At 46.2% G+C, this 25,213-nt stretch overlaps 7 protein-coding genes and 2 non-coding genes across 11 annotated transcripts; 8 read left to right on the forward strand and 1 right to left on the reverse strand.

Annotated features, from left to right (window-relative positions):
• The first annotated feature begins 130 nt into the window (after positions 1–130).
• Positions 131–2,858, forward strand: LOC100285982 (LSM7-like). The gene is made up of 5 exons (NM_001158870.2): positions 131–334; positions 432–513; positions 1,754–1,825; positions 2,215–2,267; positions 2,416–2,858. Exons 1-5 carry the CDS (start codon positions 332–334, stop codon positions 2,500–2,502), a joined length of 297 nt encoding a protein of 98 aa, NP_001152342.1. The 5' UTR covers positions 131–331; the 3' UTR covers positions 2,503–2,858.
• A 785-nt stretch (positions 2,859–3,643) lies between these two features.
• On the forward strand, positions 3,644–6,506 carry LOC541935 (uncharacterized). Its single transcript, NM_001111598.2, has 2 exons — positions 3,644–4,342; positions 6,198–6,506. Exon 1 carries the CDS (start codon positions 3,743–3,745, stop codon positions 4,334–4,336), a length of 594 nt encoding a protein of 197 aa, NP_001105068.1. The 5' UTR covers positions 3,644–3,742; the 3' UTR covers positions 4,337–4,342; positions 6,198–6,506.
• Positions 5,150–5,264, forward strand: LOC111591012 (small nucleolar RNA Z278). Its single transcript, XR_004856779.1, has one exon. It is a non-coding gene; the product is annotated as a small nucleolar RNA Z278 (small nucleolar RNA).
• LOC111591011 (small nucleolar RNA Z278) lies at positions 5,388–5,501 on the forward strand. Its single transcript, XR_004856778.1, has one exon. It is a non-coding gene; the product is annotated as a small nucleolar RNA Z278 (small nucleolar RNA).
• Positions 6,507–8,054: 1,548 nt separating the features above from the next.
• LOC100381578 (Pentatricopeptide repeat-containing protein mitochondrial) lies at positions 8,055–11,115 on the reverse strand. 3 transcript variants are annotated; one of them, XM_008670045.4, is made up of 2 exons: positions 8,499–11,115; positions 8,055–8,396 (listed from the first exon to the last, which is right to left on the reverse strand). In XM_008670045.4, the coding sequence occupies exon 1, from the start codon at positions 10,982–10,984 to the stop codon at positions 9,062–9,064; it is 1,923 nt and encodes a 640-aa protein (XP_008668267.1). In that variant the 5' UTR covers positions 10,985–11,115; the 3' UTR covers positions 8,055–8,396; positions 8,499–9,061. The 3 variants fall into 3 exon arrangements, with proteins under 3 accessions (XP_008668267.1, XP_008668266.1, NP_001167873.1); XM_008670044.4 differs by having other exon boundaries at positions 8,055–8,400; NM_001174402.1 differs by lacking the exon at positions 8,055–8,396 and having other exon boundaries at positions 8,909–11,058.
• Positions 11,116–11,994: 879 nt separating this feature from the next.
• On the forward strand, positions 11,995–12,576 carry LOC100280530 (uncharacterized). The gene has a single exon (NM_001153449.3). The coding sequence runs from the start codon at positions 12,104–12,106 to the stop codon at positions 12,368–12,370; it is 267 nt and encodes an 88-aa protein (NP_001146921.1). The 5' UTR covers positions 11,995–12,103; the 3' UTR covers positions 12,371–12,576.
• A 1,743-nt stretch (positions 12,577–14,319) lies between these two features.
• On the forward strand, positions 14,320–15,027 carry LOC100282066 (Wound induced protein). The gene has a single exon (NM_001154979.2). It carries the CDS (start codon positions 14,427–14,429, stop codon positions 14,706–14,708), a length of 282 nt encoding a protein of 93 aa, NP_001148451.2. The 5' UTR covers positions 14,320–14,426; the 3' UTR covers positions 14,709–15,027.
• Positions 15,028–18,955: 3,928 nt separating this feature from the next.
• LOC100285556 (wound induced protein) lies at positions 18,956–19,505 on the forward strand. The gene has a single exon (NM_001353015.1). The coding sequence runs from the start codon at positions 19,045–19,047 to the stop codon at positions 19,285–19,287; it is 243 nt and encodes an 80-aa protein (NP_001339944.1). The 5' UTR covers positions 18,956–19,044; the 3' UTR covers positions 19,288–19,505.
• A 1,792-nt stretch (positions 19,506–21,297) lies between these two features.
• On the forward strand, positions 21,298–22,043 carry LOC100280651 (wound-induced protein). Its single transcript, NM_001153569.1, has one exon. The coding sequence runs from the start codon at positions 21,435–21,437 to the stop codon at positions 21,753–21,755; it is 321 nt and encodes a 106-aa protein (NP_001147041.1). The 5' UTR covers positions 21,298–21,434; the 3' UTR covers positions 21,756–22,043.
• Positions 22,044–25,213: the final 3,170 nt, after the last annotated feature.

Genomic DNA, 25,213 nt, shown 5'->3' on the forward strand with positions numbered 1-25,213 from the left:
TGGAGCGGTCCTTTCAGGCCCGGATGCTGCTTCGGCTAGTGGGCCAGCCCATCCGCGCGGACTGATTGCCGCGAAAAAAACCGGTGACAAAGTGGCCTAAAAATCACGGTCCAAGAACAAACTACGGCCCAAAAAAAGGAAGGAGAGCTGCTAGTGCTTTTCTTCTCGGCGAGTCTTTCTCTTTCCCCACCTTCACTTGGCCGTCCTCCCGAGCTGCGGCGGCCGCATCGATTGCTAGGGTGAAAATCCGTTCTCCGGCGATTTTGGGCTCTCGGGAACAGACAGGAGGATCCGCGGGAAGGATTCGGCTGCGTCCTAGTGTAGTGTCGACATGGTAAGCGTCGACGCCCCTTTTCCGCTTGCGGGGAACACTCCGCTCGTTTGGTAGCGCGTGATGCGAGGTTGAGCGGTGCCGTTTGTTTCACGGTCAGGCTGGGCGCAAGGAGACCGCACTCGACCTGGCGAAGTTCGTCGACAAGGGCGTCCAGGTGAAGCTCACCGGCGGCCGCCAAGGTTGATTTCACATCTCTCTCTCTCTCTCTCTCTCCCCCCCCCCCCCCCCCCCCCCCCCCCCTCGTCCATTCCTCCTAATATAACTGTAACTATCAGAACAGATTGGTGCTCCGAGTTTGCACGTTTTCCTTGAGCAGGGTTTACCTATTGGTTACTGTTTGGTGGAGTCCTAGGTAGTCCTTGGGTAGTCTCTTTCCAGCTGGTGATATGGATCGGAGGGATAAATACCTTGTTCGTTTGTGTGAACTTGTGTTGCTGTGTACTCGTTTTTGATAAATCATCGAGTGAAATTCACAAAATCCACACAAATCCCAGTCAGTGTTTTTAAGGCGTCGCCCTAGGCATCCAGGCGGTGGCGCCTCGCCTTACCGCCTTAAGAACACTGATCCCAGTGCTTAATTAAGTCATATAAGTCATTGTTGTCTGACGGTACATTAGTCAACCACAAAACTTTTTTCTCTCTAACACACAATAACTCTGTGCATCTTTATATAAAAGAGAGTAGAAAGCAAAAGGTTTTACAAAAGGGCCATGCAGAGCAAGGCCCGCCAGACAGAACAAAAACACGGAAAAAAAGAAAAAAAAAACTAATTCGACCCAGAGACCCACAAGGCCTCAGCTAGACCCAGGCTGCCAAGGTGCTTTGCCCCAGCCATGACCCAGCATCCTAATTCATTTAGGAAGCAATGCTGCGCTTTGGTAATAGAAGGAGGCTCTCCATCAAAAACAGCCCTGTTTCTTTGCAGCCATAGGCACCATGCTCCAAAAATGATAATGCAATTATGGCCCTTCCTTTTATCCTTGCTGATTCTGCAACTGATATCCCACCACCAATCAGCGAAGAATGAGGCTTCAGAACTGGGTGTCAGGTGCCCCAAAACTTGGGATTAGACAATTAGTACTACATGCCAAAACCTAGGGTTTTGTGGCACTTGTGTTGTAAGCCTAGATTTTGTGAAATTTACTCTAGAACATAATGTGTGCTTGCTCTTCTACTGTGTATGTGTTTGTGTACTATATGCAGCACGGATACGACTACGTGTATCAGTATCAGGCGGATACAGATACGTGAATAAGTGTTTTTTTTTTCTCTAAAAAATCCGATACGTGGTAACAGTTTTACATTCTTGCTGAAGAATGTAAAAGCTCTTTTAGTAATTTAAAGCCATGCAACTTCTTGTAGTTTTTTTTTTTGGTTTTTGTTCTATATGCTGACATGCCACCTTATTCATGCATCCAGTGACAGGAACTTTAAAGGGATATGACCAGCTACTCAACCTAGTGCTAGATGAAGCAGTTGAATATGAAAGAGGTATTTTGTGATTCATTTGGTTCTATTGTTTGACACGGAGTTTGCTCATTGAACTTGGCTAGGGTTATGACTTATGGAACAATTTAAAAGCATATTTTGCCTAAATCATTTTGGGCAGTTAGCATTTGCAAGTTAATTGTTTAATTAAAATTTGGCTGTGGGGATAAAATAACTGTTTACTAGCGCTGAACTAAATATTAAAGACTGAATGGAGAATGGACTATATGTTCTGCAAATAACAGGGTCTTAGTGCCTCGTGTCTGTCTTTTTTAAAAAAAAAGTGCCTCATATCTGAAGCTCATATGCTTCATGTGCAGATGGAACAATGTTAAATTTCTGTTTACAGTGCTGAATGGAATGATGTGTAATCTTGTCATTTTGTTTTGTAGAGCAAGATGACCCATTGAAGCTATCAGGGAAAACCAGACAGCTTGGCCTCATTGTAAGTATTTAGTATTCCTTTCCGGCAATTGATTTAACCTTTGTACTCGGTCATTCCTATGTCATTTGAGTGATGTGCATCGGTAGCTGATGATGCTCCATGCAATGTGCTGATCTTAACCGCATACATCCCGTTCTGGTTATTGTAGGTGTGCAGAGGCACGGCAGTCATGCTGGTCTCACCGACTGATGGAACTGATGAGATCGCCAACCCTTTTCTTGCGGAAGGAGCATAAGCTTGCAGTTGGTCGATTATTTAGAACCGTGCTCTCATGTCACCCTCAGAACGATGTGTCCCAGTGGGAAAAAGAACTCTATTCTCGTACCGGTTGGTGATGAACTCTGTAATATTCACCGTGCAAGTGCAACTTAAAACATCTGTGATACGAGCTCTTTTTTTTTATTGTGTGCGGTTGTGCTTCCCTTATTTAGAACTCACAAATCAGATCTCACGAGTACGATCATGCACGCACGCACGGTATGGCCCTTTAATTAGGAGTCTGTTTGGATCCCAAGAGCTGAAGAGAAGTGACTAAACTTTAATCACTTTAGAAACTAACTAAAGACCTGAACAATATATTTTTACTATTTTAGTTACTTTTAGTTATTTCTGTTTGGATTTTTAGGTAACTATACTTTAGTCATTTGGTTCTACCTCATAGGATCAAACATGTCCTACCAGAGGGGTAGGGATCGTACGCTGCAAACTCCGCTGGTGAATTGTTAGCTTGTGGTCGCTGTAATTGGATTCATGCAATAGGTCGCAATGTAAACTCGGTAGGGGGTAGGTTGGCAGTTTGGTCAGCGGCTGCGTGTCGGCTTGCCTCGTGCTCCCTAGCGTTGCGGCTGTCAGGTCTGTCTTTGAACTTATATAATAATCCGTTTGTAAATTGTTTGATCACTTAGATAAGGAAGGTTGTTTTGTTACAATGGAGGAATGAAACAGGGTAGAATGGTCCCTTAGATTAGAATATTACAATGGCGGAACTTTTCTCATGACTCTTTTTTTTTTGCACTCAAATTCGAGTGACTAGTATTTGTGTGTTTGCATACATGTGCTGAACTATAAAAGAATATTGCTCCGTATCGATAGGAATAAAATTATTGGTTAAAGAAAAGTTCTTCGATTAGATAGTAAAAAGTTGTCATATTATGAATTCTTCACTGGTTATATAATGTACTCGCAAAGTGTAGAGATTGTTGGAGAACGCCAGAATGCAAAGGCACAATAAGTTTGAAGATTTATATAGTGGCCCAACACGGCTAAAGGTCGTAACCAACAACCACTCGGCCCACAGGCCTAATTCGGCCGGTTTTCCATCTAGGGTTAGGTCAAGGCCTCCCCGAGCCTCTCTATATGAACGGAGACAAGGCAGCCGCCGCCGTCCCCATTAACATCACCGAGACCTATCGCCGCAGAACCACCGAATCCACGGCATCGGAGAGTGTAGAGGTTAGTACTAGGCGGAGGTCAAGATGGTGTGCATCCGGCAGGCGACTATCGACGACCTGCTGGCGATGCAGGCGTGCAACTTGATGTGCCTGCCGGAGAACTACCAGATGAAGTACTACCTCTACCACATGCTGTCTTGGCCGCAGCTCCTCTTCGTCGCCGAGGACTACGGCGGCCGCATCGTCGGCTACGTGCTCGCCAAGATGGAGGAGGACCCCTCCGAGCCCTGCCACGGCCACATCACCTCCCTCGCGGTGCTCCGCTCCCACCGCAAGCTCGGGCTCGCCACCAAGCTCATGTCCGCCGCGCAGGCAGCCATGGACCAGGTCTTCGGCGCCGAGTACGTCTCCCTCCACGTCCGCCGATCCAACCGCGCCGCCTTCAACCTCTACACCTCCACTCTCGGGTACCAGATCCACGACATCGAGGCCAAGTACTACGCCGATGGAGAGGACGCGTTCGACATGCGCAAGCCTCTCCGGCAGCCGCAACCTAAGAAGCACCACCATCACCACCACCACGGCCCCGGTGGGTGCTGCTCCCACGACGCACCTACGGCGACGACTGGTTCTTCTCCTCAGTCTTTTAGTTCGCCGGATAAGAAGGCTAACACTTGACGGATGGTAAGATTTACCTCGCAAGCTCTGGATGTTGCATTATATACTAATATATTCCTGATCACTGCAGAGTTGTTCGTTGTTCTCAAACTGTGATTTTGGTTGACCGATCAAATCAGTAGTTACGTTGTAGAATGTGTAGTGTATGTAGGGAAATTTGCTTTTTGGTCGCTTATCCTTTTAGCTCGCTAAAATACACCGGCATTTGTCGCACTCCGTGTATGTAAATGTGCCTCTCCTCACCTTTGGTTTCTTGAGAATGTTCACTCTCAAGGCAGCCCAGTCATGGAGGCACATAGGAATTGTTGGTGAGTTTAACGTGGAAGCTTACTGCTTCTTGCCGTGGTATTGCTTCTAAAATCTCTCACTAAATCAGCCAGCTCTTCTTCTGCTTGTCCTTGATTGTTATGATAAGTTGAGAAGGCTGACACTTGACGGATGGTAAGCTTTTCCTCACAAGGTCTCAATGAATATATTTGTTGCGATTAGGCTGTGATTTTGGTTGATGAATCAAATCAGTAGTTCAGTGTAGAATGTGTAGTGCCTGTAAATGTGCCTCTCCTCAACTTTGGTTTCTTGAGAATTTTACTCTCAAGGCAGCCAGTCCTGGAGGCACACAGCAATTGTTGGTGATTTTGACGTGGAAGCTTGCTGTTTCTTGTTGTGGTATTGCTTCTAAAATCTCTCACTAAATCAGCCAGAACTGTGGTCGCATGTTCTCAGCTTGTTTAATGTTTGCAGCAGCTTTCCATTCCTTCCATTGCATTGGCAACTGACTTTTGTTTATTATATTGATTTGAAATTATTTTACTAAGCAATGATGAATCGCCCTTTGAATTAGATGTAGATCACTCCATGTCCCTGCGTTTCAGGGAGAACCTACTTGGGGTCCTACATTGGAATGATATATATGGGCTTTAACTGAGCTTTCTGAACATTATTTTGAGCAATGCATGTGTTTTTTTTTCTGGTGGATATTGTTGAATGAAAATGGCAAAATTTATTTTTTGGCAGAACATAGATGGAGCAATGTGCTTAGAAATTTCTTGCTTTCGATGATGATTTGCCTAATTGTGAGGTGTAGACAACTCCAAGTTCCTGCTTGCCAGGGAGAACCTACTTGGAGTCCTACATTCAAATGAGTTCTATGGGCACTTTCTGAGGTTTAAATGTTTGCCTATGTTATGATCAGCTCATCTTATCTTTCACTGTTATATTTGGAAGCTTATGAATCAAATGCGTCCAATTTTTACCTCCACAGTAACTGCAGCCCTGTTTAGTCGGTTTAGGGTTCTTTAGGTGCATGTTATTCGTCATGTAATGATTATTCATTGGTTTGATGTTTATACCTTTTCTTCTGCCTAGTGATTTACCATCAAAATAAATTACTTTGTGTGACTGCCAGTGATGATTAGTCTGCAAAATGGATGTCCTGTGGAAACATGGTACATAATATGACATCATTTGATAACACTGAGGCATTACAGAAGAACCCTATTTCCGTTCAGTTTTTGCTTCGTGCTCTGTTCTTTTATTCTGAAAGTTGAACTTTATCATAAAGCTTGGTTGAGGCAATATCAAAATCCAGGCCTCATCTTTCAGTGATGGTTCTGTCTGCAATATGGACTATGTATCCAAATCCAAGTCACCGCTTCAGGGAAAACCTCCTTGGAGAAACATCATCTAATATGATATGAATTCTGATAGACAGATACAGATATATCTATGCATTATTGTATCATTTTTTCTAGTTTCAAGGAATCATAATTATTTTCTATTTAGAAATCTTTGGTTTGCATTTGCCCAATTTAAGCTCAAATTCTGGTTTGTGCACTTAATAAGTTGCTTCTGAATCTTGCAGAAGCATATCTACAGAGAGGAGTCACCAAGCCCATTGGACTTCCGATACGCAGCTTTTTCTAATAGAATGGGAAACGAATTGTACTGTAATTGTTTGTGTACTTTACTTTGGCTCAATCGTCCGACCGTATCTTTGTAATCAGTGAGAATGGCAAGCAAATGTCCTTGACATCTATTGTTATTGTAAAAACATGTGTTATAACGCTGATTCTCAGATTACATTTGATTATTCGAGCTGACAATTTCTTCAGGTTTTATACAGCAGAATGTAATGCGCAATATTATTGTCGGATCACTCAAATTACGGAGAACTCCAGTGCCGAGATTTCTGAGTATCAATGCTAATTATTTCAAAAACAAACGAATAGAAAGATGGTTAGGCCATTGGACGAGAAGTTTTTCATGTTTTCTGCATTTCAAAGGAGGCCTAACACTAGGCCCCTTACGATGGAGGCGATCGCTAAGGCCCAATATTTAGTATCTATAACACTATATAATACACTAATTTAAATTTTACAAATCACATCCAACTAAATAATCCACACACCCATAACTAAATCCACCAAATAAATTGCACTCATATTTAACACAAAATCAAAATCGATCGTTGAATATTATTTGGATCATTTTTCAGCCCTCCCCTCCCCACGTCCCCACTGCCGTCAACCCCTCCCCTCGTGCCACCATCGTCGTCCACCCCTCTGCTTCCTTTCTGAGGAACATAGCTAGCACGGGTTATATGCTAGTAGTAAAATAGTATAGGTAGCGAACAAGCCGGTAGGGCTGGGCACACGGACGTCCGACGCACACGGACCATGTGGTACGCGTTGTCCACTGCCCAGTCGTCACGCTCACGTCATCGCGCGTCTGTACGACCATACCCTCCACGCGATCGTCATTCGTCATCTCACTGATCCAACCCTCCAGGATTCCAGAGCGATGGGTGCCACCCTCCAGGCACGCATGCTCGAGCAATAAGAATTCAGGTTATCCTGCGACAATCGTTCTTATTTCTTAACCTGTAAAGTGCTAATCTGTACCGATTTATATTATTTAGCGTCTTAGATATTTTAAAAACTAATTTGAATGCATATCATCATTTACCTATGAAGTGCTAATATGCTCCGCTGCATATCATAGATTTTTTTATATAGTCTAAAGAGCCCACCATGATTAGTTTGCCTGTGGCCCTCAAAATCATAGGACCGGGGCTGAACACTAGGTAAGTAGAGTTGCACATAGTTTCAAACATCTAGGGTGAGAAAGGCTTCACTCTATACCTTTGCTAATTCAGCATATTTCTTAAGCAATGTCAATCTATATGTTCCACCTTGACAAACTTAACAACAGTACAAATACAGGCCGCTAATGTATTGATTTTCGTTAGGCCTTCACTAACTCTTAAGTTGACAATGTGCGCAACACATCTCTTGCGTAGGTACTGTTCTTTAGCAATGGCACCATTTGATTCATTCAAGACTCTCAACATGTGTTTTATTGCATTGTTGTTTGCACTAGCATTGTTTATTGTTATTGTGAAAACAGTACCATTTCTCCATGCTAACAAGCAATTCTCTTGTAATTTTTCAATATCAAGAAAAGCAATGATCTTTTTATGGAGCTTTCAATAATTATTAATAAACTGTGCTGACACACATATGTAGTTTTGATTGGTATTAGTTGTCCATGTGTCAGTTGTGAGGCTAACTCTTCCACATTATATTTTAAAAAAAATCTTAAGCGTTTCTTTTAGGAATCATTAACTTCGACACAAGCTTTAGTGGTTGTTCTTCTACATAGTAAAGTAAACCATGGTCATGCTTTGACCAAAAAGAAATTTAAGGCCAAGGCATTCAGATAAGACAAATTGTTGCTCATCTTCAATCATTATTGTAAGGTCATCAAAATCAAATTTCCAAGTAGATAGAGTAGTGCCAACACTAGTATTTTCTTGGCTAGGTTCCAGTTGGCCCTTACAATTTGTCTGTATCACATCGATACAAGTTCGCATAGTACTTGCACTTGTCTCTTCCCTCCCCATTTGTAGTTTTTACCTTGGTGACGTGATCCAAAACATCTGAACTTAAGAAATTGCTTTCCTTTTCTTGTTTTCCTCGTCCTCTTGATGTTTACCTCCAGTCTCCTCGTCAAGCTCTACCATTTCATTCACATGATTTGCAACGGTTCCATCAGTGCCCCCCTATCTATAAATAAAAACATGAAATACGCCATCATCCAAAAGAGGATAGCTGAAGTCTGAACTTAAGAGTAGAAGACATATGTTGGTGCTGAGCCGCGCTACCGTGTGGTCCGTCGCCATCTGAGCCCGATGCGCCGCGCCGACACCGTCGTTTCACCTGACGCCAACGTCATCGCTGCGACCGATATGGTGGATAGGGTTAGGGCGTCGTGTGACGCTGGTGTGGGATAGGAGTGTCGTGCGGGTGCGGTGTTGATGCCCTTGTGGGTTGAGCCGGGCAATTGGTTGCCTGCGGTGTGAGATTTTCTCATTCTATTGGACATGAGGTCTTTCAAAATCTAAAAAAAAAGTTTTCATAGCTCCCCCCCCAATAACTAGTTTTAGGTTGAGATTTTCTCCTACTTTTGGTGATGCAGTTCCAAGCCAACACCGAACAAAAATCCAAAGAACCGTCGGTTCGCCTCGGTTTTGGTTCAGTGTTCAGTCAGTTCAAATGTGCCCAGCCCATCTTTCATAAAGAATATCGGATCCTCATTCAACTAGTGTTTCGAATTTCACTCTTCAGTCGATGCCGCCAGATCTTTCATACCCAAAGCCAATCTTACTATGCACCAGTTTAAATGCCAGATGGGTATTTCCTGCTTTCCTCCCTAGTGCATTGATCATCATTCAAACAGTGTTTGAAATTTCACTCTTCTTTTGACGCTGCCAGATCTTTCATACCCAATGCCTATCTTACTATGCACCAATTTAAATGCCAGATCGGTATTTCCCGCTTTCCTTAGAGCATTGATCATCATCGTTCGAACCCTCCCAGGTATCTCACGTCCCTTCTGCACAATGCCATCTGCCAATTTGCAGGCCTGCTTGAATCTGCCAGTCTTACACAACACGTTGATCATATCCTCGTGAGCCGTCTCAGGAATCACCCCCATTGGAGCCAGTTCATCCAATATCCTCCATGCACGGCTGAATTTACCAGAAAGGCAGAGTCCATTGGAGAGGGCCCTGAAAGCTGCAGCTGTTGGGGTGATTCCCTTGTCAATCATGCTGTCCCAGAACTTCAGTGCCTCCTCATTCTTGTGTTCCTTGAACAAACCATCGATGAGAATGGTATATGTGTAGACTGTTTGATCACAGCCATCGTCTTCCATTCTCTTGTAGAAAGCACACGCATCGTCTGTCCGTCCTGCTTTCACTAATGCGTCGATCAGAACATTGTAGCAATACGAGTCAGGCACAAATCCTTTAGCAACCATCTCCTCGAAGAGCTCCTTCGCTTGGTCAACCATCCCAGTTTTTCCAAAACCGTCGATCAGGCTTGTATAGAAAATGGCATTCACTGCAACGCCCTTCTCTACACAGCTCCTGAAGCACGCAAGTGCCTCCTCCAAATTGCCAAACCGGCACAAGCAATTAACAACCACACCATACGTGACCGCATCAAGCTCAATTCCAGTGGCCTTCATCCTCTCAAAGAGTGCCATTGCCTCTTTCTCCCTCCCGAATTTACCCATCGAGTCAATGAGCGCGGTGTACATGGCTGCATTGGCTGGACAGCCTCGCTTCGACATCCTCTCAAACACAGCCAGTGCCTCAAATGGTTTCCCGTCCTTGCTGAGCGCGCCGATCACCAGGACATAGGCATGTTGAGGTATTTCCTTCCCCATTCCCCTCTCTTCCATCTCTTGGAACAGTGCTATGCATTGTGGGAACGTGGCCTCGCTGTAGTGGCGCTGCATGAGAGTGAGGTATGTCACCTTGTCTGGCGCGAGCTCTGCATGTTCCCTCATATCCGCAAGCCGCGCCATTGCATCCTGTGTCCTCCCCGCGCGGCAGTACCCCTTGATGAGAATGTTGTAGGAAACCACGTCGGGACGCACTCGATGTTCCGTGGACATTGCGTCGAACACGTTGATGGCAGTGTCGAGGAGGTCAGCGTTGACAAGGCCGTCCAGCAGGCAGTTGTAGGTGAGCCTGGACGGCTCGACGCCGGCGAGGCGCATGGCCTGCCACGCCCATAGCAGCTCCTCGGAGAGGCCGAACGCCGCGAGGCTGCGGATCAACGAGGCCGACGACGCCGGCGTGAGGTGGCTGAGGACGGCGTCCCCGTGCGCGCGCAGCTCCGCGACGAGCTGCCGCGCCTGGCCGGCCGCGTCGGTCTCCCTGGAGCGCGCGAAGGAGTGGAGGAGGGAGACGTAGCAGCTGAGGAGGTGCTGCGGGTGGGCGCGGAGGTCGGTGGCGTTGGGCAGGGAGCGGAAGAAGTGGAGCGACGGGAGCGGGTGCGGGGCGAGCTGCGGGGAGCGGAGCGCGGCGGCGACGAAGGCCGGGGAGAGGCGGAGGAGGAAGGTCCTGCAGAAGGCGCGGAGGTCGGCGGCGAGGGCGGCGGGCGGGGAGCGGAGGACAAGGGAGATCACGCGGGGCAGCCACGGCGACGGCGCGGGCGTGGCCGCCGACGCGGAGGCGTACGGGCTCGGGTCCGCGAGGTCCGGGTACGGCTCGATCCACTCCGGCGGCGGGAGCGTCTGGTGGTCGTTGGGAGCGGCGGCCGGACGCCGGCCGCGAGGGACGTGGCAGTAGCGACGCATCGAGTGCGTCGGTGACGAGGTGGCGCGCAACAGGTGTTCGACGAAATGAGCGGCCGGGCGGTTTGGGCGATTGGCTTCTCAGTCTGCCTTCCACTCTTCTTTGTCCTGTGGTCTCACTCTTCTTTGGTATTATGTCATCTGTATTTATAATTTATGAGTTCGTCTCTATCTATAATATATATATTATAGGTCTGATGACGATGGTGGTTTTGCAAATACTTGGATAAACCTAACAATGGTAACTCGCTGCTTTGCAATGACAACGGTTGTTAAACGACACATGAGTCCATGACAGAAGCAGAAAGCAGCTATGGAAGTTAGGGAGTGTTCATCGACTGTTCATGTTTGAACCAAGCATGAGGGATGAAAGTGGTAATCCGAACTGTTAGGACAAATTTAATATTTTAAAATAGATATGTATAAATGTTGATGTTGATCTTTTCCTATATTATCAAGCACATTAGTACAAATATGAATAAAATATTACATAAATTGTTTTATGTATTATTTGGTCCATACAACACAAATAGTTGAAAAAATTATCGAATTTGTTTCCGAATCCATACCGAAGTTTATATCTATTATTTAAGAAAATATAAGATGAATTTAAGGTTTATCTTTTATGAATCTTTACAAGCTGGATGTTAAAAACATGAATACAAATTTGTATTGTAGATTCTATATTCTATTTATTCGCAATCAAAGAAAAACGACTAAAAAACTGATTATCGAATAAATACCGTTTCAGACCGTTTTCATCCCTGATGACACAGGTAAAATTTGATTGCTCTGCTTCAGTGCTTCGTTGAGAAGCTTTTGCTCGTTTCTGTCCGCGACGCGGAAGTCCAGCCGTTTCTGCCGCAAGACACAGGCGACGAAACCGATGTGCGGAAGGAGAGCCCCCGGTATCCAGGAAAACCAGCGCCCGCGGCCGCTTGTTTGCAGTCCTCCCTCCCGTATATATCAACCCGCCCACCACACCTCCACCCCAAACAGGCAAACACACAACACAACCAACCACCTCACTCGATCTCTCATCACTCGCAAGTCCAGCGATCACCAACCAGAGCTCGGCTCCAAGCCTCCAACTCCAACCCAAGGAGACAGATACGTTCGCAGATGGCGGGTGCAGCGAAGGCGTCGTGGATGGTGGCCATGAGCGTGGGCGCCGTGGAGGCGCTCAAGGACCAGGGTGGCCTCTGCCGCTGGAACTACGCGCTGCGGTCCGTCCACCGCACCGCCAAGGCCAACGTCCGCAGCAGCCTCGCCGCGCAGCGGGACAAGGAGCTGGCCCCGGCGGCGGAGTCGAAGAGGCGGCCGGGCAAGGCCGCCGCGGAGGAGGGGATGAGGACCGTCATGTACCTCAGCTGCTGGGGACCCAACTAGGAGGACTAGCTAGGGTTCACTGTTCAGTTCATTGCTGGTGCTGGGTTCAGTTCAGACCTGGCTGGCCGGTTGCCTCCTGCGATTGTAAAATAGGAATACGGTCACGACGATGAATGATGATGACGATGAAAAGTTCTGCCACTGTATGTTTCAGGCCTGTGGGCTCAAAACAAGAATTCGGTGGTGCTTGATGGCTGAAACATCCATATCCATGTGCTGGAACATAACAGTCGGTGATGCCAAGCATGAAATGGCAATCTCACTCAGGTCGTGGGATCTGCTCTCTAATGACCGGTACAACCGAGACTGTGTTTCAGCTCAGTTCCTGCTGATGGTTCGTTCATCAGAGGTCAATTTCAGTCCGCTATGCGTGAAGCTTTCACTGTCCACGTTACGTTAGTCAACCGTGATCATCGTCCAAAAGGAAACTGTTCGTCATCTCCGACTCCGAGGTTCAGGGACAAACTGTGCTTCTGCAAAGTGGGGTTCAGTTTCGCTATAGGTTCTACTTTGTTCCTTCCTATAAACAGCTAAACAAGCCCTAAATAGGGATTTCTCTCTCTCAGGCTCACGAATAGCAAGGTTCTCGGCGGTATCATAATAAGTCCCTTATCAACCTACAATTTCACTTTATCGTGGACGCTTAACCATGATAGTTTGTATTTGCTAGTCTATTGTCTAGAGAACCAAACATCCCACTGCCGCCAGTTTGGTGGGACGTCATTGACTCTGATTGTCCTGGAACCACACCCTATCCTGAGCAGTATACCCTAAATAAAATGCAATAACAGTCTTTGAACTTGTCATACTGTGTTATTTAAGACCTCGAACTCAGATAACTAGAAACGGCTCTTATAACCTGGTCAGTCCACGTAAAGCTATCCAAAATTGGATTTATTCAAACCCGGATATAGCGTGGCACGTTGGAGCACACTAACAAAAGTTCGAAACTTAGGTCACACAACATATGCTAAATTGGAGGGGCCCAAGTGACTCTAATGTTGCATGCTATGTTGGCGTCCGGTTTAACCAAACCCGTTTTCTAACCGTTGTTTGGTGATTCGCCAAGTTTCACCACTTTTTTTTGGGCTTTAAGAGTTTGAAAACCCAAATAACATAACATGATAAATTTAAGTACCGCTCATGTATTTTACTGATATATCCTCCTTGGGATGGGATGGGATAGGATGGGAATTAAACGTTAACTATACTACCATAGTGTTACGCTAAAGTGTTTGCGCATTCCCATGAGCAAACGCTCCAAAGGATAAGCCAGTGGTATCAAGGAAAACCATGTGCTGTGGCAGTGTGGCACCAGTCTGGAAACGTCACTCTCACCCGCCTCACGCTCACAGATCTGCAGGCCATGTGGTGTAATGTAACAGTAACAATCTGCAGCCATTAACCCATGTGATTCAGCGTGTTAAAGATGGATTATCCTAATAGGCAACGACGATCACGAAAAAGGCACGCGAGAAGATTCCTGGACGGCTGCCTCCACTGCTCTGCTCGTCGTTCCACTCCACGCGATGGATCTCACTGTTCGGTCGTCCTGTTTGCTGAAAGCGAGACAAAGAGCACAGCCGGCCACGCCACAGATGAGATAAAAAAAAAAACTACTACCAGTACCACCGCTACGAAGCTCTCTACATTATCTAATCCCAAAAACAGTCTAGGTACAATGCAAAGGGATGAGAGCGTGGCGTCCCGTGCTATTTGCGGTTGCGCGTCCCTGTCGACGCGGAGGCCCGATTAAACAAGACGACGAGTGCCACTGGACTGTGCCGGCGCGCAAGAAAGCGAGCCGCAGACGGTGAGGAGAGCCCCCGGTATCCAGGAAAACCAGGGGTCCGCGCCCACCAATTTCCGCCGCCCCGTTCCCGTCCCCGTCCCCGTCCCCGTCCCCGCCCGCCGGTACATATAACCCACCCGCTCCGGCTCGCCTCTCCACCTCAACACAGCACCACCAACCAAGCAACCTCACTCGCTACAAACAAGAAACAACAAGCGAAAGTTTTCTCTCGAGAGAGGAGGAGAAGACCAACACCGGGAGGAGATGGCAGCAGCAGCAGCGACGAAGGCGTCGTCGTGGATGGTGGCCATGAGCGTGGGCGCCGTGGAAGCGCTCAAGGACCAGGGAGGCCTCTGCCGCTGGAACTACGCGCTGCGGTCCGTCTACCGGACCGCCAAGGCCAACGTGCGCAGCGGCAGCAGAAGCTTCGCCGCGCAGCGGGACAAGGACCTGGCCCCGGCGGCGGAGAAGGGGCGGCAGGACAAGGCCGCCGCGGAGGAGGGCTTGAGGACCGTCATGTACCTCAGCTGCTGGGGACCCAATTAACTAGCCTTTCGTATCTTAGCTGGTCTTTGGCCTTCTTCAGCGACCGCGAGCTCGCGAGCTGATTATTGTAAATATACGACGATGATCGGATGATGATGATGATGAAAAGTTCTGCCACTTCCGTTCGGGCGTTTTGGACTGTGTACGATCGACTGACTTCTGATCCTGTACAATGTACTGGCGTGAAATCTGAGAGCTTTGAGTCCACGATTCCAAATTCCAAGTAGACAGGAGGGAGGGTTCATCGCATACCGGCGTTGCATTCCCTGTCCTTTTAGATGAAGTTTATGCTCAAAATACAGTATCTTATAAGTTTGGTTCACAATGTGCATATTCAGCATCACACAGATATGACAGACAGAAGGCGGATCTATAGGGGGCAAAGTGGGTCATCGCCCCGTCAATTTTATACACCTTTTATGTCTTGATTAATAATTAGTCGTCAATTTTATACACCTTTTATGTCTTGATTAATAATTAGTGTTATGTCTAGGAAAAAAGTTAAAGTTTCAGAAAGTATAAAGTCTTATTCTAAACCTCTAAAATTAATAGCTAGTAGCTAAAATTAGCTAAGAGGTTTACAATAAATCAACTAATTATTATATATACCCCTTAAATAAGTATTAGTTATTAGATGCCCCAACCTAGCTAAAATCAACTAACAATTAGCTCTAAAGGTTTAGAACATGGCCTAAAACAACCATGTCATGAGCCTTCTCGTCGGATCCTCTGAGACAAGTCCTGCCATCTATGAGTCTGACCCTAATTTTCTTGACACCATCTAAACCAATTTTTCGACGCCCCGGTTCCGCCGCTGACTCATTCCCGATGCGATGTCGCCCGACTACGCCCCTTCCTGGCACCTTTGTCTCTTGTCCCGTTTTCATTACGACGCCGATCCGCTCGATAAGCTAGATCTCGTCTGTCCCGCCCCTTCCTGACACCTCTGTCTCTTGCCCCGTTTTCATTACGACGCTGATCCGCTCGATAAGCTAGATCTCGTCTGGGCTTTATGAACCAGCAAGCCATGGCTTTCATGTGGTTATTTTAGCCCCTCCATAAATTTTTGTCTTGCGTCCGCCACTGATGACAGATCAAAATGGTCTAACTTGCGCTGTTTCTCGATCGATTTTTTCTCTCTCTTAAGCAAATCTTATCAACTTTTGATTGGCCATAGACACGTTCATCAAGTGATTTTACAAATCTTCTTACCAGATTTTTTGTATGGCTAGGAGTTACCTGTTAATATGGTCGGATAAGCTGATAAGCAGCCGAAACTTGCTGTGACAACGGAATATGCGTCTACAAAATTATATAGTTCTGAGTTTTATTCACTAAGCTCCGAATAATCCTTGTTTCAGTAGGCGGCTGTCCTTTTGCTTTGGATTTGTTGGAACGCTTTGAACTTGGTCATCAGCGGTCATCTCTTGCGAGTCATTGACAGTCTTAAAGCCCAACTTAATTAGGCTGTCGTATTTTTTAATGGAAATTGTATTTACTATATGCTGGTTCAGGTGGGCGGTTAGAAATAATATTAGTATCTTTAGAAACATCTCCACGTCAGTACTACGACGCAACAAATGAATCTCTAAAACCAAGTTTGCTCTCCTTATTCTAAGGGGAAGAAACAACCTTAAATTAACTTATGGCTAAAAGCTTATGGTCTTCCTTAAAAAATTTTAGTCTCTTAAAGTTTTGTGCTAGTTTTCCTACCCCTATTAATAAAAGCATAGTAGGGGTAAAGCCATCCTGTTTTTTTTTTCTTTAAAAATTTTCCCTCGATAAGGATGCAATAAGTTTCGTGTGGATGCGGCCACTTGTGAGCGAAAATTTGTGTTTGTCGCATCACCATGTGTTCACTTCTCGCTTATCGTGTTTGTTGATTGTAAAGCTAATATGAATGCACATGGGCCAGCTCAGGCTTGTCTAGGTGGTTTGCTCCCTAATTGAAAAGATTAGGGCGTGTTTGTAGCCATGGCCCAGTAGCCTGGCTGCGCTTAGGCCTGCTAATGGCAAAAAAATCCAATCTATTCCCACCCATACCCAAATCTAATTACTTTAATATTCATCCCACACCCAACCAAAAATACTAGAAGGAAGTTAAACCCAACCCATCCAATAACCATTATTGATCCCAAACCAACCCGTTGGGTGGAAACCCATGGAAAACCCGTGGATTTAGCTTATTGTCTCACATCAAGCCAACTGCATACACTCATACACAATGATAATTTTAGATAGTTTCAGTGACATAAAAAACATAGTTGCATACACGCTGATAGTTTTTTTAACACTCGATAAAGAGCTTCTTTACCGAGTGTCAAAAATATAACACTCGGCAAAGAGCTCTTTGCCGAGTGCTTTTTTCCAACACTAGACAAAGACAATTTAAAAACCACATTTTAAAGCAGTAAATTAATTCAAATGAAAAAGTTTTCAACTACAAATTTGTATAACTCATCATGATGTACATTTTATATTTTGAACATTTCTTCATATGATAAACTAAAAATAAATTTGGTCATAAAACCTATATCTCTCATAGTTTATAGAACTACGAGAGATATGTATAGAATTTGTGCATATTGTTAGAATTATCATGTGAGATGAACAAATGATCAAACAACCAAAATAAACTTTGTAGATCTTGAAAAGTTATAGAAGTTTGTAGTTGACAACTTTTTCATTTAAAGTCATATTGTCAACGAAAACTATGTCTGAATTTTAAAAATTTAAAATTTGAATTTTGAAAACAACCTCGAAAGAAAAAACCACCAACATGAAAGTTGTAGGTATTGAAGAGTTATGAAACTTTGTAGTTGACAATGTTTTGGTTTGAAATCATCTTGTCATGCAAAACTATGTTTGAATTTTGAAATTTGAATTTTTCAAACTACCTCGGATGGAAAAACCACCAAAATAAAAGTTGTAGGTCTTGAAATGTAATGAAACTTTGTAATTGTGAACTTTTTTATTTGAAATCATCTTATCATTAAAAAATTCGTATGAAGTTTTCAAATTTAAAATTTAAATTTTGTAAACGGTCTAGATGTAGAAACTATTAAAATAGAATTTGTAGATCTCAAAAAGTTATGCAACTTTATAGTTGGTCACATTTTTAAATAAAATGGTACTGATAAAATGGTATAGTATAGTGTGCTGTGTGACTAAAGAAATCAAAGACTTCTCTAAATCTGAAATAAAATGGTACTGATTAGGGTGGTAGTCTGATTGGTGAATATCCATGAAAACCCATACCTATACAAATCCATCTATACCCATGGGTATTAACCATTTTGACCCGCAATATAAAATAAACTCACCCAACCCAACCCGTTAATAATTAAAATCCATCACAACCCACCAAAACAAAACCATTTCTTAACCCACCTAAAATACCCATTTACACCCAACCCATTTGCAGGCCTAGCTGCGCTCCCATGTTTATGTCACGTGGCTTGCTCAGGAGTCTGGTTGTGCGCATGCAAATTTAGCCTCTCAGTCTGGCTCCATAGAAACGAGGTCAGGGTCCGTTTCCTGGGAGCCTGGCTGCTCGAGGCGTAAGGATTCCGTGTTTAGCTAATTTTAGTCTTCTAGCCCGACTGCATATTGGGTGATAAACACCAGCTCGTCTGAACAAGACTCGTATGGTACAAGTGCACAAACAAAGTGAGTTGCAGTAGCCGGAATAAGCTAGTCTCAGTCTAAATTAGTTGAATGGGTCGAGCTGGCCAGGCACAGTATCACAAACACGAGCCTGGTAACCTGGTACTCTACCTCCATGCAGTGAGCCTCGGATGAGATCCGGAAAAGCGGGGGGCAGCTACCGAGTCACTGCCTCACTAGGCATTGCGCGGCTACTGGGCGTGCAGTGCAGGTGGCGAGCGCCGACTGCCGAGTCGCCGCTCATCATACAACATACCTCGGGATCCGCAAGGTATGCAGCAGTGCTTCGTGGCACTCCTATCAGCAGCCACATCATTCGCAGCGAATAAATAAAAGCCGACGGGATGGGGAATGGAGACAATTTCCCTGTGACATCAGCCACAGGGCTAGTGGGCTGGTCGGAGATCGACCTGCGCTAGCTACCTCTAGTCTGCTACCAACCGGAGCGGTGAGCCCCCGGTATTCCTGGAAAACCAACGTCCGCGGCCACCTGTTTCGCCCGCCTCTCCCGGCCACCAGCCCACCACTGGCACTACACGAGTATATTAACCCACACCCACCACCTCTTCTCTGCACCTCAGCACAACACTCTCCCCAGCTCGAGTAACCACAGCGAGAACCAATCGCCAAGCAAAAAGCCCGAGAAAGAAAGAACAAACAGGAGACACAGATGGCGGCTGCAGCGAAGGCGTCGTGGATGGTGGCGATGAGCGTCGGGGCCGTGGAGGCGCTCAAGGACCAGGCGGGCCTGTGCCGCTGGAACTACGCGCTGCGCTCCGTCCACCGCGCCGCCAAGGCCAACGCTCCCAGCTTCGCGCAGGCCAGGAAGCTGGCGCCGCCCGCCGCGGACAAGGCCGCCGCGGAGGAGGGGATGAGGACCGTCATGTACCTCAGCTGCTGGGGCCCTAACTAGCTAGGGCCTCTGCTAGTTTCGGCTTCCTGCAACCGTACCGAGCTCGGCTTCAAATCTGATCCATGACTGGTTGCCTTGCCGACCCACTGTAACATAGGAGTATAGCACCACGATGATGATGATGAAAAGTTCTGCCACTTGATTTCAGTTCCTCAAAACTCTGAATCCCTACGCTACTGTGCTGGCATGGAAATAAAATGAAGAGTGCATTTCTGTTCATAAGAGCCTGTTGCGTTCCTACGGAACGGTGGCCCTAAGGATTCTAGATCGGATTGTTTGCCTAATTAATATAAGTATCCATAAATTGGAATGGATCCTGGTTGCATTCTGAAACAACTGAACAGCTCTAAGGTCTTATTCGTTTGTATCGGATTGCATCTGTAATCGTTTCAACTAATTAAAGTTTATATAAATTAGAGAATCAATCCGGTTAGAAATCGTTTCGATTTATCAATCCGGTACAAATGATAAGGCCTAACATGTTTTTTTCTGGGTGGATTGGCGTGTGCCACTCTGCCAGACACGTACGAGTCTGGTACAAACCACAATAGCTCTGGAATGCCTTCTTTAATGTCACCTAAAAATTTAGTGCAGCCCGGAAATCAGGGTGTTTATAGTCCCCCACAAAAAGAAAGATAGATCCTACCAGCAGCAGAAATAACTAAAACGTTATCTAATAGTAAGTTTATAGGTGGGATATATCTTTTTTTCTGTGAGGGGCTATAAATATCCTAGTTTGCATCCGGTCTGTACCATTTTTTTTCCGTCGCATGGCGGTGCGCTTTGGTCGTTTAAATAGAACTTGTTTTGACACGGGAGGAGTATCTTTTATCGATGGTACCTATAATACAACATCTGAGATCTTCTGTTATTTCAACTTTCCACTGAACCTCCTTATCAAACAAACAGACAGACAGACCGAAATCTACTGAACGAACCTTATAAAAACAGTCGCTAAAGAACAAGCAGCTGAACCATCGATAGATTATCATAGCCACAAAATATCTAGTACTGATAGTAATAAAAAAATATATTAACCGTCAGCCTATTTAAATAGATCCCCATGGCTACTATCGATGTTCATGATTAGAGTCTACTGATGAATCAAATTCCATATGCTTCTGGTTATTACGAGAATTCAGCGTGGTGTCTTCGTTGAGAAATCTAATTAATCGTTGAATATATATATTTATAATAAATTTATATAGATATACTCCAGTAGACCAGTAGCGAAATTCGATGTTTTCCGTACGAGATGTATGACTCATGTATGTAACTGCCAGGGACGTCTGCATCTGAATCTGATAGGCCAGGGCAGGTGTCTCTGTTGCATCAGCAAACGTGGAAGTGGAAAGGGACCGCTCCGCGCACAGATACGACGAAGGCAGCGCGGAAACCATGTCCTCGAGCCCGCTGGTTTGAAGTCCCTCCGCCCGTCTCTCCCATAGTTCTTGACGCTGATTCGTGTCCCAGAGGCCAGAGCATGTGGTAAAAAAAAAACCTGCAGCTCACTGTTCACTCGTGTCGAAACATATATATGTTGGTGAGAGAGAGAAAAACAACAACAAGTCCCACGGCTGGCTTGTCGGGTGAGCTGCAAATTTTGCCACATGACGCGATTTCCTGTTAGGATCAGGATCAGGATCACTGACTGACACACAAGTGCAGAGTACCAGGCTACGCGGCCACTAGACCAGACCAGAGCACGCCCACGTCTTAACCAAGCTACTAGGTGCGTGATGGAGGTGTGGTGGACACGGCCGGCCGCATTCGGAGCAAGTGGTTAGCACACCGACGACAGGTGACAACTGACAGGGCACACAGCACAAGCATTTTCCGGTTATTAAAGGCCGAGGCAGACGCTGCCCGCTGGCGCTCTGCACCCGGTTTTCAGGAGCTTCCCCCCACTGTTTTCCACGCGCCGGCGGCGGAGCCCCAAAACCACGTGCCGCGTGGCCGGCCGGGCCGGCTGGCTATAAGAGACCACCGGCCGCACGACACTGTCTCCCCAAGACGTACAAGCACACGGCCACCGAACCAAGCAAGCAGCATCGGACCAGCGGGCGCATCGATCGAGCCAGTACTCCTCGACCGGCCCGGCCATAGAAGCATAATAACACTACAGGGGGTGTGGAGCGGAGAGGTAGATGGCGAGCGGGAGCGGCAAGGCGAAGGCGTCGTCGTGGGCGGCGGCGATGAGCGTCGGCACCGTGGAGGCGCTCAAGGACCAGGCCGGCCTGTGCCGCTGGAACTACGCGTTCCGGCAGGCGGCGCAGCAGCGCGCCAGGAGGCCAGCGGCAGGCGCGAGCGGCTCAGTCGGCCCCGGCAGCGGCAGCGGCAGCGCGCACGCGCCGCCTGCTTCTGCTCCCTCGGGCTGCGCCGCGGCGGCGAGGAGGAGAGCCAGGCAGCAGCAGGAGGAGGAGCTCCGGACGGTCATGTACCTCAGCAACTGGGGTCCCAACAACTAGCAGCTACGAACTACCAGTAGCTGGTGATCGCGCGAGCAGGCGAAGCGAAGCTGGCAGTGGCCGGGCAACAATCTGAGATGCATGACCCTTCGTGACTACCCCTACTCTGTTGTACGAACGATACGATCGGCAAGGCCAGTGCTTGTGGGGAGACATTGGCAATTTTGCCATTATGATTTGTGGGCTTCGCTAGTATGCCATCGGGCCCACAAATCATAGACACAGATGGTCCCACCAGTCATAGACACGGGATGGCATAATAACAGACAACCAAAATTGAGAGTGGCACAATCACAAATTTCTCGCTTGTGGGGCAGCGGCCGATGAAATGAATCGTCGTCCAGCAAGTATATATGCGTGGATGAGCATGTGTACGCCAACGCCAGGAAGCTGATGGACACGATGTACACCACCATGCGCGCGCATGGAGCTTAATTTTGCATGCTGGTTTCATTCCATTCCATCAAGTGTCCGTGGTTTATAGACTTTATAAATGCGCATTTCGTGGCAGATGTTTCCCTTTTTATCCCGTTACTTGAAAACGAAATAATTGTAAGGCGTAAGAAATGGTGATCCTAGTTGAACAATCTACAAAATAGTGAACAATCCCGTTACTTGAACAATTTTGAAAGAAAGAAAGAAAGAAAAAAAAGTCCTATAAACCGTTTACTGAAGCCTAACAATCTACATATCAGGAAGTCTGTAGAACGCCGATTTCAGATGTTTGAAATCTCTAGACATAACCTGTGTTGACACCTTTTTAGAGGCGTATCACTTCAAAAGGACCAGTGGCGGTGCTCTCTGGTCAGGCGCGGACGGTCCGCGGCACAGGGCCAGACGGTCCGCGACCTGGCGTGAGGCGGCGGTGCTCTCTGGTCAGGCGCGGATGGTCCACGGCACAGGGCCGGACGGTCCGTGACCTGGCGCAGGAACTCGGGTTCCCTGCCTGACGGCCGGACGGTCCGCGCGTGTGCAGGGGCGGCGAAAGATCGTCGACGGCGCCTGGATCTCGCTCCCGGGAGGGACCCTGTCGGGGAGGACCGGAGGAGAGATCCTAGGTGGTGTCTAGGCTCGGGTAGACCGACCTAGACTCCCCTAATCAACGTAGAGTCGAGGAGAGGCGGAGAATTTGAGGATTGGAAGACTAAACCTAAACTAGACTAGAACTACTCCTAGGATAAAATGTAAATTGTATTGATTGAAGGTTCGATTCGTTGTTTTAAATCGGCCGTAGACCTATCTATTTATAGAGGAGGAGGGCTGGACCCGTTACAAACAAATTTCCGAGTGAATCCCGCGAATCTAGCTAACAACCGTAGCACAAAACTCGGAACCCTAAACTGCTCTGCGCACGCGCGGACCGTCCGGCCCCCAGGCGCGGACCGTCCGGACCGCGGACCGTCCGCCCTGCTCAAAATGGGCTCCAACATATGCCCCCTGCCTTTTGGTGGAGCTGAGCGAACCAAAAGCATCTTAACACGATGTGATTACATCGGTTTTCTTAAGCATTTTGCCACATACTGGGATGATACTGCTTGAGGAAACGCCCATTCAAAGCCTTAGGCAAATCTTTGCCTTGTAATGTTTGTAGCAAATAGGCGTTACCAGACATCACCTGTTTCACTTTATAAGGACCCTCCCAGCTTGGCGATCATTTCCCGAACCTTCGGTCTTTATTCCTTAGAGGCAGAATGGTCTTCCACACCAAGTCTCCTACTTGAAATGATTTTGCTTTGACCTTCTTGTTGTAGGCCCTGACTACCATGATCTTGTCCTTTCTATTGCTCCCAAAGCTATCATCCTCTTGTCAGTCACCTCATCAATATTATTCATCATTGAATTATAATAATCAGTAGTAGTTAGATCATTTTGTCTGGCAAACCTGACAGCATTCAAACTTATTTCCACAGGTAACACTGCTTCCTGCCCATAGACAAGCTCAAAAGGAGATACTTTAGTAGCACTATGTTTAGATATTCTATGAGCCCATAAAGCTTCAGACAAAATCTTATGCCAATGTTTAGGATTATCAGATACCTTCTTTTTTATCAAATTAATCAATGTCCTATTACTAGACTCGGCCTGTCCATTGGCCTGAGCATAATATGGAGACGAATTAAGCAGCTTAATTCTGTATAATTCAGCAAATTCACGTACCTCTTTTGCCATAAAAGAAGTCCCTTGATCTGTAGTCAAGGTCTGGGGAATGCCGAATCTATGAATAATATGCTCAGTTATGAACTCAATTACCTCCTTATGTGTCATGTTCTTCAGAGCAACGGCTTCAGTCCATTTGGTAAAGTAGTCAGTGGCAACTAACACGAACCGATGCCCCTTTGATGATGAAGGATGAATTTCTCCAATAAAGTCTAATCCCCATCCTCTGAACGGCCAAGGCTTGATGATAGGATGTAATTCGGCTGCAGGGACCAACTGTAGGTCGCCGAATTTTTGACACACCTGACAACTCTTGTAGTACTTGAAACAATCAGCTATCATATTAGGCCAATAAAAACCAGACCTTCGCAACAACCACTTCATCTTTGGAGCTGATTGATGGGTACCACAAATTCCTTCATGTACTTCGGCCATGGCTAATATAGCATCATCTGGGCCCAAGCACTTAAGCAGGACGTCATTGACTGTTCGGCGGTAAAGTTCATCACTCATCAAAACATACTCGAAAGTTGTTCGCCGAATGTTCTTATCTATCCTGATATTGGGATTTCGTAAATAATTAAGTATAGGTGTCCTCCAATCACTTGCATCGGCTTCATTGTCAGCCGAATCGATTAAGAGAACATTTCTGGTAACCCCGGACGGTCCGACGTCATCACGCGGACGGTCCGCGACCTGGGAATTTGGCTCTGCACTGGTTATCAGATTTTCAGTTTTGTGAAATTTCCCTCTCTTTATCCGATAACCTGATGCATCTTATGCCAAATCGTTAGCTCTATGATTCTCAACTCTAGAGATATGCCGAATACTGAATTCGTCAAAAGAATGGATTATGCTCCAACATTTCTCAAGGTAACTATTTAGAGTACCATCAAAACATTGATATTCTTCTAACACTTGTTGGACAACCAGCTGAAAATCACCAAATACCTTCACATGTTTTACTCCCATACCATTTAAAAGTTCTAAACCGAACAAAAGTGCTTCATATTCGGCTTGGTTGTTAGTGCAATAAGTTTTCAATCGGCTAGAGAAGTCAAAGGAGACATTACTTGGTGAAACAAGCACAACGCCAATTCCTTGCCCTTCATTGCAAACCGATCCATCAAAATATAAAGTCCAAGGAGTAATAGTGAGGTATGACATGTCTAGTTCATGAATATCATTAACCCGATGTTCTACAATGAAATCTGCTACGACTTGGCCTTTCATAGATTTCAATGGTTCATAGGCCAAGTCATATTCTATGAGTGCATAAGCCCACTTACCAATTCTACCAC

The sequence above is a fragment of the Zea mays genome, chromosome 2, assembly GCF_902167145.1.
Source record: "Zea mays cultivar B73 chromosome 2, Zm-B73-REFERENCE-NAM-5.0, whole genome shotgun sequence".
Classification (NCBI taxonomy): domain Eukaryota; kingdom Viridiplantae; phylum Streptophyta; class Magnoliopsida; order Poales; family Poaceae; genus Zea; species Zea mays.